The sequence below is a fragment of the Scatophagus argus genome, chromosome 8 (assembly GCF_020382885.2).
Source record: "Scatophagus argus isolate fScaArg1 chromosome 8, fScaArg1.pri, whole genome shotgun sequence".
In the NCBI taxonomy this organism is placed as follows: domain Eukaryota; kingdom Metazoa; phylum Chordata; class Actinopteri; family Scatophagidae; genus Scatophagus; species Scatophagus argus.
In genome coordinates, this window is record NC_058500.1 from 13,175,560 (window position 1) to 13,194,990 (window position 19,431).

General features: G+C 42.4%; 2 protein-coding genes across 6 annotated transcripts in view; one reads left to right on the top strand and one right to left on the bottom strand.

The window, feature by feature from the left end:
* Positions 1-27: 27 nt before the first annotated feature.
* On the top strand, positions 28-3,517 carry ribc1 (RIB43A domain with coiled-coils 1). 2 transcript variants are annotated; one of them, XR_006844004.1, is made up of 7 exons: positions 28-678; positions 868-1,079; positions 1,195-1,309; positions 1,599-1,717; positions 2,325-2,561; positions 3,046-3,235; positions 3,378-3,517. XR_006844004.1 is itself a non-coding variant. In XM_046395707.1 (7 exons), the coding sequence occupies exons 1-7, from the start codon at positions 480-482 to the stop codon at positions 3,457-3,459; spliced, it is 1,131 nt and encodes a 376-aa protein (XP_046251663.1). In that variant the 5' UTR covers positions 28-479; the 3' UTR covers positions 3,460-3,517. The 2 variants fall into 2 exon arrangements, 1 of the variants encoding a protein (XP_046251663.1); XM_046395707.1 differs by having other exon boundaries at positions 3,069-3,235.
* Positions 3,518-4,599: 1,082 nt separating this feature from the next.
* l1cama (L1 cell adhesion molecule, paralog a) overlaps positions 4,600-19,431 on the bottom strand; it is a 42,614-nt gene continuing 27,782 nt past the window's right edge. For 3 of the 4 annotated variants that reach the window (XM_046395703.1, XM_046395705.1, XM_046395702.1), the window contains 26 exons: positions 19,278-19,380; positions 18,567-18,769; positions 17,501-17,623; positions 16,902-17,072; positions 15,582-15,696; positions 15,022-15,206; positions 14,088-14,219; positions 13,861-14,007; positions 13,663-13,774; positions 13,154-13,314; positions 12,901-13,060; positions 12,399-12,523; positions 12,158-12,259; positions 11,592-11,789; positions 11,435-11,505; positions 11,118-11,343; positions 10,892-11,007; positions 10,271-10,487; positions 9,805-9,927; positions 9,344-9,520; positions 9,131-9,244; positions 8,863-9,009; positions 8,308-8,439; positions 7,294-7,366; positions 7,108-7,119; positions 4,600-6,560 (listed from right to left, as the gene is read on the bottom strand). In XM_046395703.1, coding sequence (XP_046251659.1) covers positions 6,320-6,560; positions 7,108-7,119; positions 7,294-7,366; positions 8,308-8,439; positions 8,863-9,009; positions 9,131-9,244; positions 9,344-9,520; positions 9,805-9,927; positions 10,271-10,487; positions 10,892-11,007; positions 11,118-11,343; positions 11,435-11,505; positions 11,592-11,789; positions 12,158-12,259; positions 12,399-12,523; positions 12,901-13,060; positions 13,154-13,314; positions 13,663-13,774; positions 13,861-14,007; positions 14,088-14,219; positions 15,022-15,206; positions 15,582-15,696; positions 16,902-17,072; positions 17,501-17,623; positions 18,567-18,769; positions 19,278-19,380 — 3,686 coding nt within the window. In that variant the 3' untranslated portion in view covers positions 4,600-6,319. The remainder of the gene's footprint in view (positions 6,561-7,107; positions 7,120-7,293; positions 7,367-8,307; positions 8,440-8,862; positions 9,010-9,130; positions 9,245-9,343; positions 9,521-9,804; positions 9,928-10,270; positions 10,488-10,891; positions 11,008-11,117; positions 11,344-11,434; positions 11,506-11,591; positions 11,790-12,157; positions 12,260-12,398; positions 12,524-12,900; positions 13,061-13,153; positions 13,315-13,662; positions 13,775-13,860; positions 14,008-14,087; positions 14,220-15,021; positions 15,207-15,581; positions 15,697-16,901; positions 17,073-17,500; positions 17,624-18,566; positions 18,770-19,277; positions 19,381-19,431) is intronic. The other variant, XM_046395704.1, reaches the window with a different exon arrangement.

Here is a 19,431-nt window from a genome sequence, read left to right on the forward strand (position 1 = left end):
AATATTAAAGTATGTAAGCTACAAAATAAAAAATAATGTCAGACTTTAACGTTTACATGTGCAGCTCTCACGGTTGTTATTTGTGTTAAATAACGCATAAAGCGTGCAGCGTCAAATTGAGATGTTACCATGGTTACCAAGGGCCTCCAAACATAACAGGACTCTAACAGCCACAGCTTCATTCACTGAGGTGCTACATGTTTCTAAGGTAAAATCAGAGGTAAGCGCTACTTTAGATGAATGATCATTGCCTATCTTTAAAGAAAATACAAATGAATTTAAAAAAATATATCATGTAAGTTAAGCAATAGTGAAGCGTCTCCATGTTTTATTGTGATGTTGTAATGTCATGATAGGATCAAATCTCTCTTGATAAATGCACCTGGATGAGATAGTAAATTTAACACAGTAATTTCTTTCCAGCAAGACTGTCACAAGCGTTAAGTGCCCTTCCATAAGACCAATTAGAAACTGAGAAAATGTACAAAGTGGATTTGCCTGTAGACCAGTCCATTGAAAAGGCTGTGGAGAGGCGAAGGTCCGCAGAGACAGTACGCAAGGCCCGGATCTTCAACACCCGGCTCCGTGTCATGGGCCTCGACACTGATGCTCTCAACCAACAGGTCCAGGAGAAAAAAAATAAGCAAGACATGGAGCTGCAACGGGACAAAGCATTCGGTAAACTATAGGCATGATGAGAGTCAGGGAGGAGTCTGAATTAAATTAGCTGAATGACAACTGTTACTCAGCAAATGACACAAACAGAAATAAAGCCTCCAGTCAGAATATTGTCTTATGCTATCCACTTATATATCACCTTTCACCGTTAATGAGCATCAAGGTGTATTTATTTTCATTACATTTCGGATACACTGAGACGGTATCATGATCACGCACTGCTGTTGCAAGACATTAAAGAAAGAGAGAAGCGGGCAGCTTTGCACACTGACCTGACCCAGTACTGGTCCACTCACCAGCGTGTAGAGGACTCTCGAGATGCTGATCTCATGTGTGGCCTGAAGGGGGCATTCAGGATCACCGAGGATAAGCTGGGGCCTGCCAGTATGCAAATCTTTCAGGTAGGCTCGGTGTAATAGGCAGGTGCTTGGTGTGCATCAAACATCAGTGGAACAAAATCCAGGTAATGTATGAATAAATGATCACCTGAGCACAGTGTCTTTGTTTCATGTACAGGGAGAGGGAATTGGAGAGGAGCAAAACAGGAGAGAACAAATGATGAAGACAGAAAGAGATCTACGAGCACAGAAGGAAGACAATGAGAGAAGGCGTATGGAAAACAAGCACAGAGGTGAAAAGAGACAAACACAAGCACACACTGTAATCACCGATGAGATGATATGCTATAGCCTCTGCAAATCACACACATGCTTCATGCTTTCCTGCACAAACAATCACACAACTCCTACGCACAGCCCTTACTGCCAGGTGGCATTGATGGATGTTCATCCCAGAGAGCCATTGTGCATGTGTGAGTGTGTCACTGAAGAGCTTTGTATGCTGGGTAATGGCTAAAGCAAGTGTTGAAACATGACACAGTAGGTGATTTCCAATTGTGTGTGTGCGTGTGTGTGTCACAGAGATGCTCATGAGTAAAGAGCTGGTGCAGCAGGACCTTAGGGGGGTTCACCTGCGTGCACTAGAGGAGGAGAGTAAGAAAGCTGCCTGCATTGCACTCGCCAACTACAATCAAGCTCTGGTACAGTACATGCATGCGCACACACAGATGGACGCACATATGCACACACACACCACCCGCTGATGTGGATGCTCAAAGCAAAATCCATGGGGTTTTGAGCTCTGACATAATGTTCTCAGGTGGGATTGTGAGATTAAAATTTCTAATTGAAAATGTTAAGTGATGCATACACGCACACTTGCTGCAGAAAGGCGGTCATCATATTAGTTGGTATCAAGCGACATGGATCGTTAAACAGCTTTGACGTATGCGTGGTCCCTGTCTGTTTTTAAAAGCCCCATTTAGCCCTCTCCTCATTTGCCTGAATGCACTCAGTTCCCAGCTCCATTGGGAGACATCATTATAAATACTTCAGGTTATGTTATTTTTCATGACAATTATGTGGTTTCTCTAATAACCACTCACATGCATGATGCACAAGCAAATACAACTGACTGAGCGAATCTCTCATGAGGATATGGCTGAGTCTTGCTTCTGTGCAAGAAGTAACCACATATTAGGGTGATGGGTTTCACAAAATCTCTTGGTATTGTAATCATTAAGGGAATGATCAATCTACTGTCTCTAAATCAGTGGTAAGGCCTCACTACGTCCCCGTCCTCCACAGGCTGCGGAGCAGGCAGAGAAACTGAAGGAGCAGCATAGGAGGGAGGAAAGGGACAATGTTGCCGAGATTTTTCACACGATGACATCCGACATGATGACAGAGTGTGCAGAGGCAGCAGAGAGAGAGGTGGGAGGAGGTAGACCACCTCAGCTTCTGGTAGACAAGTGGAAGGGGATGAGCCCCAGGCAGCTGAGCGCCATCCACAGGGAAAGAGAAGAACAACGTCTTGAGAGACAGGTACTGGAGTTACTATAAAACACAATGCACACACACAAATAGTGCTCCTTGAGTGATTCATGGTCAAGTTACTTCTCACTCTACTGTTTTTGAGTTCCACTTTCGTGAAAATTTCTATGGTTCCCAACCTTTTGACTTTGTCTGTCGTCTTAAAATGATAACACAGATGGGTGACAAATTAAAGGACAAACTAACATACAATGTCTGAGTGGGGTACTGGGGCTTGTCTATTTGTTCGTGTCTAACTTCACAGTCTGTTTATGTCTGAAGGTTGTTAACAAAGGGGTGTTACCCTTTCTCAGATAGTTTTAAAGAAACAAAAAGCATAAATGTTTTGGGGTTTTTTTTTTTTGCTTTTTAATCCTATTAATCACTTTGCCCCCCACCCCCAAATTTATCTTGTTGGGTTGGGAACCACGCTTTCATGACAACACTTTTCTAAACTTGGTATCCCACATATTCCACTCAGGTTTAGCATTAGCAGACCTTTATCTCTTGCCTTCTTAGAGACAACGTGATGCTGAGAAGGCTCAGGATGCAGCTTGGGATCTCCAGGCCCTGAAGCTGTCGAGAGAAGCAGAGGCAGAGGAGAGGAGAGCAGCAGAGTTGAGGAGAGAGAAGAGGCTTCAGACAGATCATTACAACATGCAACTGGCCAGAGAACAGTGGGAATAGTGAGCACTTTATATACAAACATACAGCACATTAATTTTGGGTGTAGGTGACGTAGTCCTCAGAGGTTGAATTCTGATTTAAATAAGCATTTTTGGAAAAAGCTACTCACCATGTGTTTATTCGTGTCTCTGTCTGTCCCAGTCAGGAGTACCTGAACAAGGAGCTATACACCAACAAACCCACCAAGGACTATTTTCATCAATTCAACACCAGCTCCCGCTGACCACCACACCTTTCTTTGACAATGTGCTAATAAAATCTACTGACACATTCAACATGAATTGAATCCTGGATGATCAATACTTGCTGACACATAGAAATACATATGCATTGATTTTATTATCTGGTGACAAAAAGGGACCCTCGTTTTGATACAGATGGTTCCACATACTTTATTTTTCAGTCATATAGCCAGTTACAGTGATAGATTCATAATGCAATTACAATTATATTGGCCCCATATGTGGTACAAGTCTGCCCAACTCCTGTCATTCACCCATAGAGATACCACCAGTCCCATTGTGCTAATTGCACACCCCACACACGGAAAAGAGGCACATCTACACTCCAGCAGTGACAATGGCTCCCTACCCCTCCTACCTCACCTCTTCACACCTCTATTTTCTCTCAACCCCCTGCCCTCCCACTCAGGGATTGTTGTTTAGATTCTGAGTTCTGAAGAAGCTCCTTTAAACAAACCATTTCGCTTTTTTAATACGTTTTTATCTTTTAAGTATAAAAAGGGGTTAGCAGTGGAAAAGCAAAGGCCAGTGTCCTCAGCTTTCCCCTCGACACATGAAAAGCAAAGAGTGAGTGGCAGTCGAGTGAGTATCTGTGTGTGTACACTCATTCCTCATTCAAAGCTAACATTTGCCCCGAACATTGACAAACACAGATGTTTAGCAGCAGATAGTCAAGTTAGAATATTGGCATATTTTGTGTCATTCGTCGCTCCTGTATGAAAATAGATTTTTTTTTTTTTTGTTAAAAGCATTATTTGTCCTGAGTGTGTCTGAATAACCAACAACAGGGAGCTTACACACACTTCTGTCCGTGCCACTAGCCTTTTTTGACAGCCAATAAATTTTACCTCAGGGACTGTCAGGAGATGTTTGGCCAGTGTCAAGTTTTTATTTGAATAGAGAGAATTGAGGCAGCAGTGTTGCATATAGGTACTCCCTGTGGTATGCACAAACTGTCTCGCTGCATCCCCGCCTCTCATAACTGCATCAGACAAAAACTCCACAGATATTCACTGCGCTGCAAAGCATTGTTGGATGGTTGTGGGCATGAATGCAATCTTAGCTCTCACTGTAATGTAACTACTGCTATCACTAAATGACACTAATGTACAATTTTTTGAGTTTGAAATTTTGAAATGTTTGCAAACATCTACAGAACAATGGTGATTTTTTTTCCTTTTTATTTTTTTTTTCCTCAACTATGAACTATTTTTGCTAAAACAGCCAAATCTCACTGCAATCATTAGTCAAAAACTGAAAGTTTGAATCCATAGCAATAGTACAAAAAAGAAAAATGACAACTTGCAACATTTTTAAATTAAGTGGTTTCAAAGCTGCACATTTTTTTCACATTTCTATATCAAACATTGTTGGGTTCATCAAAACAATCTGTAATGGTGGTATTTACATTCTGTAGGGGAAAAACTGTCCTTCCAGGTCTTCTCATAACCACTCTTATCTCTCCAGTAGCTTCTAGCTCAAATTATTTTAATCAGCAGTATGTAAATACAACATCTGTCCAGCTCTAAAAAGAATACATTCTCTGTGTTTGATGTGACAAATGCCAGCTTCGTGCCTTTATTATACACCGACTGGTAATCGTCACGCCTGTCTGCAATGTCAGTTTACATTGATGAGGGTTTGAAAATAGAACTTGAGAGTATTTGTCCACAAGACTTCACTCTCCTATCTGTAAATATACATGAATACTGCCCCTTGAACGGTTTGTGTCATATGAGATGGACGGGTATGAAAAGATTGTTCAGTAGAGACAACAGTGTTTTTAATACAGTGTAGAAAGAGACAAAGACAGATACAGAAAGCTACACGTAGGTCTCGACACAAAAAATTACAATATCATTTCCAATAATGACATTACACTTCTGGTGGAAAGGCGAGAGAGTAATGACATCAGTCTGGTGCTCTATGCAGACCCAGCAGGCACAGGAACTTATAAGGAGCATGTACATATCTATAATACTGTATTATGGCTAAATAGGTAGATGTAGATGCAGCTATATACACCAGATGCTACTCAGCATTTTCACAGCAAGCTCTCCTTATGCATCCAATGTTATTTATAGTAAGAAACTTGGCTTCACTTATCTATGAAATATGTCAGTAAAGAGAAGTCATGAGTTTTTTAGCAAATAGTGTAGAAAACAATATGAAAAACTGATGATATAAATAAAAGATAAGAAAAAGATGTTTCATATTCAAACACATTTGTAAAAAAAATTTAAAAAAATGTCATTGGAAAGTAGAATCTGAGACATGAAAATAGACATGTAAAATGATGTGTGAAATAATATAAGGCATGATAAATATCTAAGATTCAAGACTTTTTACAGCAGAGTGGGCCATCTGTTTCCTCACACTGAGCTCTGCCATTATCATCATCATCCTCCTCCTTCAATGTACTACTCTGCATCTCTATAGGACCACACCTACAATCCCTCTGATATGTCTACCTGTATAACATTCTGTTTTGATCTTTCTATAGAGTTGTCTGCGGAGAGAAACAATAAAGAAGAAAAGGAGAGAAATGAATGTTAGTCATTAAGATATGTTGTAAACCACACAGATAGAGCAGGGAGAGAGGGGTCAAAGGACATCTTCAGGTCAGTCAACTTCTTATCACACTGCCCAATACTTTGGACACTCCTTTGGTCAAAACAGTCCAGTCGATCAGATGACTGCCAGGTGCATCTGAATAGTCAAGATATTGATTGTGTATTAGTCGTTAAACTACAGATCTGAAAGTCGGTAAGGAACAGGAGCTTATGGGCACATATGTGTTGACATGTTTTGGTCTGATGGTCCCCGATGGATGTGATGGGGTTAATCAAGGATGGCGACAGAGTTGGGCACGCCATTGTTGGCTGGGGAGACGGTGGTGGGGTGGAGCAGAGAGTTGTCTGGGCCCACGCTGGGACGACTGAACTGGCTGGCCAGAGACTCATCCATGTTGAGCTCTGTGGTTATGGCACTGCTGCCGTTGAAGTCCAAGTTGTCCTCGCTGCACAGTTTGCTGTCCTCGCCAAGGGATGGTTGGCTGGCCGTGCGCTTCTCCTCAAGGTCACTACAGTATGCAAGAGCACGGGATGGGTCAAAAGCAGTAACTATTATCATAAGGCATGAAAGAAATCAAATTCAATCTGCCTATATACTAAAATATGAGAACTAAAACCAAACAAAATAATGTGCATTCAGATGACAAACCTGTAATCTCCAAAAGTATAAACAAAATACAGAATTGAAACAAACAAAAAATTCCTGGTTCAGTTCCTGGTTCTAAAATCTGAGAAATTGCTGCTTTAATTGGCATTATATTATAGTAAATTGAAGATTATTGGGTTTTGGGCTGTTGGTAGGATAAAACAAGACCTTAATTGACACCACCTTTTATGATTTTGTGATGGCCTGTTTCCATTGTTTTGTAATGATCTTTCTTTTTTTTAACAAATTAGTAACTGAGAAATCAACATCAAATCGACTACAGTTAATCATTAGTTGCAGCTCTACATAATGTATTACACCCTGATTATACCAGATATTTCAAAAAGAGAAGCATTGGCCGGGGCTAATAAATAAATGGTTTTGGGAAAGCAAATCAAAGCACAGCATACCTTTCTAGAGATCTGCATAGCAGGAGCAGGCATTTGGGAGAAAAGGGACAATAAAAGGAACAGAAAGGGTTAGGAAAGCGAGACAGTGCTGAGGGAGTCAGGGCTGTGTTAGGAGTCAGAATTTAAATGAATCTATAGAAACACAATGTAGTCCTCAAAGAGACGATGTGCATTCAGAATACAAACCTGTACTCTCCAAAAGTCTCATCCTTCATAGGCCGCGCTTCTGAGTCCATCGGACCCTCTTCTTTATCTTTCACTGAGAAGAAGATTATTGGATTTCATTATCAGGAGGATCTCAACCATGTTTCCCTCCAAGCCACTGTCTCAGACACTGATAATGACATTCTTTCACACCGCAAGATAACACAAAGTGAAAAAAAGAAGTTTGTGTATGTGGATCAAATGAGTCTTCTAAATCTTCTGACCTGTAGACAGAGTCTGTTTATTTATGTGGTTTATGGTTTGACATTTGGTAAAATTTCAGTCTAATAATAAATTCAGAGCAATTTGAATAATGAATTGTTCAGAATGGTTGTATTTATTATTCAATTAGTCTTTGCTTTTAGCACAGACAATTAAGTCTATATGTTTAAAGGACCCAGCCACTAGTCTCTCTCTCATATACAAAGGGGTGAAAGGCTGCTGCTTTTGTCTGACCAGTCAGGCGCTGGCCTGCAGGTTGCCTTTTCTCTTGTGGTTTGTGATTATTATTTCACATTCCTTTTCAGGGCAGAGGTCCTGCAATCAGAGTAAGAACGCACAGGCTTAGAGGTATATTTCACAGCATGTTTGATGTAAAAGCAGCAAGGAAGAATCTTGACCAAGTGAAAACTTGACAATAACTGTACAGATCATACAGCGAGCTGTTTGGGGAGACATTAAAATTTAGTGCAATTTTATTTCAGTTCTTTCCAGTAATAACAGTCTTGTGTACTGTGGTGCATTCCTGTAACTGCTTGGCGTCTTCCTACTGCAGTGTCATTTTCATTATTAGACAGCTTTTTGGCTCCAGACCGTCCAACGTTACGCACAAAGCTTGTGTACAGTGTGACTCAGCAGCAGGCTACCATTGTATCGTTCTTGCACCCAGGCTTAGAAGTATGACTGAATATAGCACAGGCTTCACAAAAAGCTATTTAACAGTTCAACATCTCTTCTGAAGATTGCTTAACAATGATCCCGAAAGATTGCACTTGCCTGAATACTTCCCCCCTTTACTTCTCTTGATGAAGCAGAGGATGAGCAGTATAAGCAGCAGCAACACAATGGCACTCACAACACCGATGAACCAACCCTGTGTTGCAAAGCTTGGCTGCATCTCCGTCACTCCTTGGGCAAAGAAGGGAGAGATGAAAAGGAGAGAGAATATGTATTTTTGTCATGTGAAACTGAGTAAAAGTACAAGAGAACTGTAAACAATAAAAAAGGAATGAGAAATGAGATGAAAGAGGGGGAAGAATCTAGAGCAAAAGAGACAGAGCCTCACGTATGCTGACAGGCAGCATTTCACTCGGGAACCAAAGAATACAGCACAATACACCAAACAAACACAAGTAATGGATCATTTCATATGGCTAACCAAGCTCTCTTTTCACGTAAGTCTTTGAAAGCACTTCTTAGGCAGCGGAGAGAACTGCAAGACACTCTCAGTAGGATCAGGCTTTATATTTAGGAGTGGGAAGCCCAGAGGAGAGAGAGCAGAGAAGATGAAAGGAAAGAGGATGAATGAAGGCTGCAGAATTCTCACAGCACCTGTTCCCTCTGTCTTGATGTTAGTCTCCCAGAAGGTGCTGTTGTTGTAGGTGAAGTTTAGATGATAATCAGAGCCTGGGGTCAGGCCCTGGAGCTGGTAGAAAGACTGAGAAGAGTTCAGCACTGCTGTTTTCGATTTGCGGTCACCTGCAAGAACATTAAATTCCTTTCCATCATTTAGGATGTTGAAACTATTCCCGTAATGAAGTAAAAGGTTGAATGCAACAAGGTTTTCCTTATTCTTTTTTTTTTTTTGTAGACACCATACCATTTTTTTTGGTGTAGTGGACTTGGAAGCTAACATTCCTGTGTCTCTTCTTGGCCAACCAGCTGATGTTAACTGACTTTTCTCCCGTGGACAGGCTGAAGTTGGCAGGAGGCACTGCAAGACATTCAGACAAAGGAATCGAACACTTGATCTACTAAGATCCGGGTTCTCTATGTGCCAGAGCTGTGACAGTGAAAAAAATCAGCTTTGTACCTCCATCAAGCATGGTGGCACCCTCTCTCCTGATGGGCTCTCCATCCCCTGCAGCAGTGCGGCCCCTCAGGTAGAAGCGGTAATGGCTATGACGGTCCAATCCCTTCAGGGTGTGGTGAGTGAGCATGGGGTCCTCTATTGCCTCTACCTGCATGGGGCTATCATCACTCTCCACAACTGACCACAGAGGAGTCAAAAAACATCCATTCACCACTTGATCTTCAACACAATGTTATTGGGGGCACATTGTTCTGGGTGACATGTGACTGACTGATGAACATCATTAAGAGCCTGTGCTTTTGACATTTTTCTAGTGTTATTGATTTAGCTGGAAATCTATTGTGTGGCATCATTCTCCCTACTGATGCTTTTGTCTTTGATACAGCATAGACACACTTAATAAACAGAAAAATGTATGTGTCTCGTGTGTTTTGTGGGATAAGAGCGTAAACAATTCTCACTCTGTTGGTACTGCAGTAGATATCCGGTGAGGATTCCATTGGGCTGGTCAGGAGGCGTCCAGCGGAGGGTCATTTCGGTCTCTGATGGGCTGTCCAGCATTAGGGACATAGGAGGACCAGGAACTAGCAGCAACACAAACAGGCCTCATTAAAATGCACTTGTTTTAAAGAGCATTATTGTACTAGTTGATCTGCTGTCATCTAGATTCCCCAAACACCTGCCTGCTCAATAACATCAATTCCTGATTCGACTTCACTGCCCTCGACTCAGTCAATCTCTGGATATGTCATTTCCTTTGTTGGAACCCACATACCACCACTCGCCTCCTCCCATGTTGCTCCATCTTTGTCTCTTCCTTGATGTAATTAAAGCTCTTCACTCACTTAATCTATTACTTGCGCCCATTTCAGCCGTGCTGTCCTTCTCTCTTTCACCCCCATTTTTCCTCCGCTTTCCCACTCTCACCTCCCTCATCAGTCATGAAGGACAGGCTCTCAGATGGGGGTCCCTCTCCCTTGCTGTTGAATACGGTGACGGCCAGGGCGTAGTGGGAGAAGGGTCGGAGACCACCGATCACCTTCTTCTCCTCGTTGGCCCCAGTCTCAACCACCACAGTGCTCTCTTGCTCCCTGGCCCTCCGTGCTCGGTGGTGTCCCTGGGAGCCTTTTCTGGTCAAATAGATCTGGATCCCATATCATATACTTAATTAAATCCATATCATGACTACACTGAGTGATGCATTTGCACTTTAAGAGACATTCTCTTATAGCAGCATTTAAACACGGTTTTCTAAAAGCGGGTAGAAAAGGATACAGAATATAGTTTGGGTGTTGGATGGAGCATGCATCAAAGATGCCAGAGAGAGAGAGAAGCAGTTCAATGAGATTGTGATACATTTTCAAGGTGAGATCATCTAAAATAAAAAAGGCTCTATATTCTTCACAACCTTGAAACTAAAGAGAACTGTGAAGCCCTTGCCAAGCTAAGATGTGGCTGCCTCTGCTCTAAACCCAGTGCATGTATTATTTATGAGGATAGGGGCTGAATATGTTAGGCCAAACATCAGAGGATATACAGGATCAGTACCTTGTATCCCAGCAGGTGTCCTCTGACCGTCTCTTTCTCTACTGCTGCCCAGGTCACTCTGATGGTAGTGCTGTTCATTAGCACGACACCCACATCCATTGGAGCCTCCAGTGGAACTGAGAGACAATGACAGACGAGAGAGTGGTAGGTGAGAAAGAATGTCAAGTAGAAATATTCCCAGTATAAGAAAACTGCTTGGGAGCCCATTTTTTTGTTTTGTTTTTACCATCTTCGCCTGAATAGCCAATGATGGGGTCTGGCTCGGGTCCGTCCCCTTTCTCATTGACAGTCTGAACTTTAATCTCAAAGGCAGAAAAGTTGCCAATGTCGTGGACTGTGAATGGCGGTGCCGTTGTGTAATTGGTGTGCCAGTTAGGCCCACTGCCCACCACTCGCCTCCACAGCACACGGTACTTGAAGTCAGGTCCATTGAAATTACGTTTGTCCATTTCCTGCAATCACAGGAACAGCAGCCAATAAAACACAAACCTTTTCTTTTAAGATGCTTCTTCGGATAATTGTACTTTCAAGTAGGAGATGTACCTCCCAGGTGATGACCAGAGTGTCTGGATCTGTGGACTCACTCCTAACATCTTCAGGGTTATTGTCTGGAGCTGTAATTGGAAGGAGGTTCAGTGTCATGTCAGCTGAGGTTCAATTTAAGAAAGAAAACTTGTGATTACAAAACACTGGTTCTGACCTTCAGCAGGTGTGTTGTGGATGTCAGATGGCTTGCTGGGGTCACTCTTGCCTACATCATTGATAGCAATGACCCGGAAACGGTAGGACATGTATGGCCAGAGAGAGAGGTTTGCACGCTTTTTGTTTCCTCCCACTCTCTTCAGCTCTTCCCAACCTCTTTCCTTCGAACCTTGATCCTCAAACTCAACCACATACTCTGCAGAGACAGAAAGAGAGAGTCAAAGAGGGGAGAGGAAATAGGGGATGCAAACAATAAGGAAGCAATAAAAACTGAAATACATACTTTGAGCTTTACAAAAGTCTGATGCAGCAGATCAAATAATAATCCTGTCCAAGTAATGAAAACAGTTAAGTCTTTCATTTTACCAGAGGCAGATAAATGATATGGGTTTGTTGCCCTGAGCATTAGACAAGATGAAAAGTTTCATGCTTACATTCGTGTCCAGATAAAGTATACAATGTCTTCAAACACAAAAATATAACTACTCTCTTAGCACTGAACAGAAGAAAAAGAGGAAGAATCACACAGCCGTGTACGGATGTGCGTGTATGTTTGTACTAAACCTAGCACAGGGCTGTTGTGGTCATCTCCAGGAGCCCAGGCGAGAGTAACGGCACGACGTTTAGCATCAGTGATCTGGAGGAGGGCAGGAGGGTCTGGACGATCTGAAGGGGACAACAATGATTTCAGTACCACAGCCACCTGGTGTGAAAATGACTGAACATTTTGGCATATATCATCCAGGCCTTTATGCTCAGTCTGAGCTTGGTCTTTGATCATACAATATATGATCAGTGATCTTACCACATAAAGTGAGGGTGCTGCTGGATTCAGCCATGTCCAGCTTAGTGATGACCTGACAGGTGTACACGCCCTCATCATCTGGTCCCACATTAGCTATTATCAGGTCTGGTCCTTCAAATGTGTATCTGAGGAAATGTGATCGTCATTGTTATCCTCATCTCACTTCTTTTAATTGTGACCACCTCCCTTTATCAAGTTTGCCTCTATCTCGTCATCATCATCACCCTTACTCTTATTTTTGTCACCAAACATTCTTTATTTAGGTTTGTTTTGTTGGGATAACACAGATACGCATTATTACATGGGGAAAAGAAGATGTGTTATACTGAACAAGGATGCTTATCTGAAGCTAATTTACAGACATTGTTCCTGGTTAGGCTTAGAGATTCAGCATTAAACAACTAAACAGACAAATAACCAAGACAGTATAACCTTTCTGTTAGTAATTTATAACATTATTCACATAATCATTGGTTCTCTAATGTAGTAGACTTAGTCTTACTTTTCGTCACTGTGGGACTCAAAGAGCTTCTGGTCGTTCTTTCTCCACTGAATCTGTGGAGGGCCGAGTTTGGGATCAACGAGGGACTGACAAGTGAAGATTGCTGTGTTTCCAGGCTGAACCTTCAGAGCCTGTGGGGGTGACAGGATCACTGTCCTGTCTGGAGGAGAAAGCAACGTGACATGCAAAGCTGAAACAAGCTGCAAGAGGTGCAAAGAAGATCAGCTGCTAAGGGACACAGTGTCTGACTTACTGAGCACTTCTAGATCGGCACTGACAGACAAGTTGCTGTTCTGTGCAGAGCAGGTGTAGATGCCCACATCATCATGGGTGACATTAGAGATCTCAAGCCCCCCAGTGGTGAGCAGGTTAACTCTGGGATCTGCCAGAAGGGAGGAGGAGCTGTCGCTCTCCCTGGAAAGACACAGAAACACACATGGGAAATTTGGCCAGCAAAGAAATCTTTTTAGCTACTGCAGGTGCTGATAAATTCACCAGCTCACTTGTCACTTTGTCTGTTTCACCAGAAAGAAGGAAACGGGCTGGATACCTGCCACGCTGACAAAATTCACAGTCACAGCCCAGATATAACAGCATTTGGTTGTTAATTTATGCATATGAAGAGCCACCTCCACAAAAATATCACATCTGTGAAATTTGCTAATATGAAAATCTGCAAGACAACACCCTAAAATACACAATACCATACAATGCAATATAACAGAACACAACGGAATAGAATAAGGTGCTTAAGTGCCTCACCATATGACTTTAGGTTTGGGAGAGCCAAAAGTTTCACACTCCAGTAAAGCCTTTTGGCCCTCTACAAATGTGTATGTATTCCCATCCTCAGTAAGGATCTGGGGAGGCAGCTCTGAAACACACACAAGAGAAATGAGATACACACACACACACACAAAACTCTGTTCAAACAGTAACATGTACGAAGCAACCATTCACCAATGACATAGACGTTGGCGTTGGTGAGGATGGCTCCATGCTTGTTGGAGGCCTGGCACTGGTAGATGGCAGTGTCTCCAAAGTTGACATCCTTTAGGATTAGAGATCCACTTGGTGTTAGAGTACGTCTGGGTTCCTTATCGGTTCCTGCAAAAAAAAAATATATATATGGTCAACACGTGGACATTGTTTGAACATTGAACTTGCAGATGGGTCTGTGCACTGACCTGAGAGTGGGATCCCATTCATGGTCCATCTGATGGTAGGAGTAGGGATGCCATCTGCCTGGCAGTCTAGTTTGACAGTCTCACCTGGAGCATATAACTGACTGACTGGCTCATTGGTCCAATAGGGAGACGCTATAAGGGACAGAATTATTATATTAATTACATACAACACAAGCAAAACATTATGTTCCTAAGTTGTACATAAATCATCAAGCCTTTACACAAGACAGTTCCCACTCCCACTGAGACTGATGGGTTGAGTTTGAAAGGTCACACCTTAGAAGATGTCAAAGAATGAAGCAAGAGATTGCTAAACTGGTCGGTTAAAAGGACATGCCATCAATTTTCAAGGTCAAGGTCTGTTTACTAGTCAGAGAGCACTACTCAGCTTGTGACAGTTGTAAAATGTCTTCTTCTGTGCATCTGGGGGCAGCTGTTGCCTAGAGTTTGGCGAAGCGGCTTGTGATCGGAAGGTCGCTGGTTCGATTCCCCCACCGGACGGGCAGGAAAAATTTGAGTGTGGTGGAGTGATAATGTCCCCACCCCCCATTAGCCGGCTGATGTGCCCTTAAGCAAGGCACTTAACCCCCAATATGCTCCCCGGGCGCTTGATGCAGCCCACTGCTCCTGTGTGTTTCACTGCATGTTGCATGTGTGTGTGTTTCAATCAGTGATGGGTTAAATGCAAAGTAATTTCCCAGCTTGGGATTAATAAAGTAACTTAAAAAAAAAAAAAAAGAGGAAACTACTCAGTTGACCATTGACCCATTTATGTCAACTTGTACCTCAATAAGTTAGGTCATGGGGACTAAAATTGCTATCCAAAATAATTTTTGAACCAGGTGACAGATCATGATTTTATACTTTGTTTTTTGGTGATGCTCATGTCATCCTTATTTCACATGCAAGTTACAGTAGCATACATACGACATACCTTCCACAGTCACAGTGTAAGTGTGTGTGGCTTTCCCTTGAGAGTTTTCAGCTATACACTGGTACTCGCCCCCGTCACTCTCGGAGATATTACTGAAGCGCAGGCGGCGGTCGAACATATCCTTAGTGATTCGGGATTCAGACAGTTCACCGTCTTTCCTCACCCATGACACTTTGGGAGTTGGACTGAAGAGGAGGAGAGAGGGGAGGAAGAAGTGTAGCAGAAATAGGAAGAATGAGGATGGCAGGAAGAAATACGTGGAGCAAAGAGAGAAGAAACAGAATGTTGTTTAAAAGTCATACATAAAATGAAGAAGACAGGTAGAGATAAAGAGACATGCAGGATAAAAAGAGAAGAAATGCACGAAAATGAGAAGGCAAGAAGATGCAGAGTCGGCAGGACACAGCAAAAGACAAAAGATAATGGAATGAGGAGAGTGTAGAGTTAGGAGGAGGGGCGAGAGATTGATGAGAGGCAGGTAAGATTGATTAAAAGGAGTGGCTGAAGTTTTATGATTGATGGGGGCAGCAACACACACATATGCACACATAGACACTCACAGGCCTTGGACGATGCACTCGAGCTCAATGGTTTGGCCCCTGAGGGCATGGTAAGTGCTGTGGCTTGAAGTAGGTATCAGCATGTGGGGCCTCCTGTTCCGCAGGACGGAGTTAGCTGGAGAAAGAGAGGTGGAAACACAAATAAGACAGAGAGAAAGATTCATACATATGTATGGATACTTTTCAAATCGCTAGTCTGCTGACACAGCAGCCACTTTGGAGACTGTGACACACACATACTGCACACACACACACATACACACACAGATGCAGGGTGTGGAATCCTGTGGAGAAGACTTTCTAACAACGCAACATCGTACAGATTTTCTCAACACACACACATACAGAGAGGTCTTATGTTAACATGCGTTCATCTTTCTGACCTCTAGTTGGGCCACAGATGCTGGCAGTCACATCTCAGTGTGAGCTGCATCTCATTACCACTGGACTGAGGAGGTGAATGGCCTCCTGTCGGCTCTGGGACCATCTACCAGATACGGTACTGCTCAGGTCAGCACAACATGCCACCACATGGGGGAGAGTTGACTTTGGTTTAACTGTGAGCCTCAGTGGTGCTCCATAAATTGTCATGCTGACTATTCATCACACTCATGTGCCAATTTGATATACTGCCCTATACAGTATTTTCCTGTCACAGATTTAACTTAAATGAGGAAAAGAAGACTGATTTTTAAGAGCTGTTACTGCCAATTTGTTCAGGCTAAAACAAAATGCACGTGTTAATGTTGGTTCATCCAAAGCTTTGGTTCAAAAACTTTAGGATGAATTGGCATGAAATGTGGTACATGTGTACATCTTTGGCTGCCAGACCAGTCCAGAAAAATTCTGGTGATCCTCTGACATGCTCTAATTTCACCTAGTGCCATCTTGGGGTTGATATTTGTAGTTCTGAGAGAAATGTTTCTCAACCATTGAATTGGGGGTCATAAAATTTAGTAGACATTAATGTTCAAATTGTGATAACTTTCTCTACATTTTGATATAGCACCATCATCAGGTCAAAATTTTAATTTGAGGCAGATATGTAAAACTCAAAGCTATTTGCTTTTCTAGATATCACAAGAGGTACAGGTGAATAAATTAAGTCATGTTTTTTTGCATTTTCAGCTGCCATCACAGCGGATGGTGAGAGGAAGGGTGTTCAGTTCATCGGTCTGCAACCACTCCAAGAGATGCCATTAAATCCTACTCACTGGACCTTTAAAATCTGAATAAAAGCATTAAAATACTAAAGATGCATTTCTGGAACTCAGTTCCATTCAGATCACTTTATATTAGTTGATCCACAGGAAAACTCACAGGGATTGACAGTAAGAGTGATGGGTTCCTTAGCCAGAATGGTGCGTGTTGCCAGGTACTGGACATTGCAGGTGTAGTCATCCCTGCTGTCTTCAGGTGTCACATGGGCAAAATACAGGTTGCCATCCTTTCCCACCACCACTCGTTCACTTAGCAGGATATGATGTAGCCCTTTAGGGAGAGAGAGGGAGACAAGAAATAAGAGAGAGAGATCGGAGAGAAAATGATGACGGATAGATGCATCATAAAAATGAGAAACAAGGAAGAGAGAAAGAGCAGCTTAACAACAGAATAAGACAATGAGATGAAATCTAAGAGGGAGCCATAGGAGATGAGAGAAACAGAAAAAAGATGAGGAGGGTAAAAATAGACTCTACTCAGTCTACAAAAATTTAGGAATAGATAAATGCATCGAAGGATATTCTGTACATTGAGAAAGAAAAAAGATATTAGAAAAGAAAAGAATATTAATTCAGAAATAAATAAACAACTACCTCTCTCTCTAATGTGATGAAAGTGGATAACAAAAGGATGGATAGATTTATTGAGGAGACAGGAAGAATGTAATGGAGGGAGAGATGGAAAGGTAATGTACTCACTCCAGTCCATCCAGTGAATGATAGGCTGCAAAGAGCTCTGTGGGGGGTTGCACTTCAGAACAATACTGTTTCCCTCTTCAGCCTTCACGCTGCCTTTTTTTTCTTTCTGCTGGGAAGGGGGAGCTAAAGAGAGGCAAGTGAAGAAAAATACACACCTGTTAGACTCTATACTAACATGTTCACAACCACCTGTAAACACATTTATTGTGTCATGTCAAGATTTCCTGAGGCAATTCACAACACAAGTCAATTTGAACACACAACATGTTGGAGAGGAAGTATTATTTATAGATCCCAGTCTGAGGAAAAAGGAGCACAGCTGTGTTCATAGAAGTTGCCAGGTTTTCTTTTGTCTTGTTCCCATCACCACCGCCCCACACGCACACAGGAGCCACTGATGAGTGCTTCACATGACATCAACTCAAGAGCGTTTCTGGGGAAACCGTTGTCAGGGAAACTGAAGGAAGGAGGTCGCCCAGGAGAGCCAGTCACACAGGTGGATGGATACACAGGGGTGCTCTTTACTTTTGCCCAGGGGCCCGTGTGTGTGTGTTTGTGCGTGCGCAAATGTGTGTACCTGAGTTTAAGCTAATTATCATGTTATTGCATGTAATTATGTTTGGGGTGGCAATTCTGGGAGCCTCCATCTGCTAACAAATGTGCTCTGTATAAAGCAGGGCAAGGAAATGGTTTATATGTGGGTGCTGCTCGCAGCTTTGTAAATCGCTCTGTTATTGCTGATAAAACCAACAACAACACAGCTCTCTTCTAATCTGGACCTTGAAGCCATTCACAGAAGTGCGAACGCTGCAACTGACATCTATGAAAGACTTAAAGCTCCTCTGATCTAATGCAGCTTGTTTGAAAACAGATCAGAGAATGTTTGATCAGTTTGTTGCTATTTCAAATGGTGAGCTCTGTCGATCAAATGATTATTAATCAGCAAACACTCACTGTGCTTAACGGAATTGGGTTATATAAAGGTCAAAATTTACTGACTCATTTTATGTCTCAGTAACTGGTCAGTGGTTGCTTCAGGATTAACTAGTTGTCAGCGCGTTCTTACCATCAGTGTGGAGTATGGCCTCGTTAGACACGGCTGTCCCCAGCTCATTGGATGCATAGCAGACATATTTGCCTTGGTACTGCTTTAGGGTGTCCATAGTATTACTGAGTGTGTAGAATGCAGATGAACCAGGTTGTTCAGAAACCTTCAGCTCAGGGTCACTGCCTGGGTCAAACTCCTTTCCATCCTTTGTCCATCGGAAACTTGAGCAAAAAAAACAAACAAGCAAAAAACCTTTACAATAATGGGAAGGTGTTGACTAAAATGTCAAAGTTAGAAAAAGTCATTTCCATGCCTTTGAAAAAAAAAGACACAAATATTAGATGTTTTGAATTTGAGGACACAACCGAATTACTGCAAAATTTACACGAGATGCCTCTGGTGGGACTGGGAAGCCTGTCCTGTGTAATTGCAATATTCATCTTTTCCTTGGCAATTTGAGTGGTTTTCCACTTCAGAGCAGCTACGACACAGTGAAAAGATTGCTCGAGAGCTTAATGACATTTATCCCTTGTTGAGATGAGAACTGTGACTGGGAGAATCTGTGCTCTCATGTAATACTAATATGTAGATGTCAGCTGAACAAGGAGACGGTTCTCAGTTGTCTTAACGGATAACTGCTGGCTAGGCTCTACAATGACTAATGTAACATCTTCAGACTTTATGTGTTGGTGTGAATGTGTGTGTGTGTGTGTGCGTGCACTGACTAACATGGGTGAAGGGTTGCCGGAGGCTTCGCAGCTCATGACGAGGTCTTCAACACTGAAGACGGTGACAGACTCTGGCTGTGTGGTGATCACTGGAGGCCTTTTGACTGCAGGGACCAAAGACAGTCATGCTGCTATCACGAAGCCAGTTAAAAAAG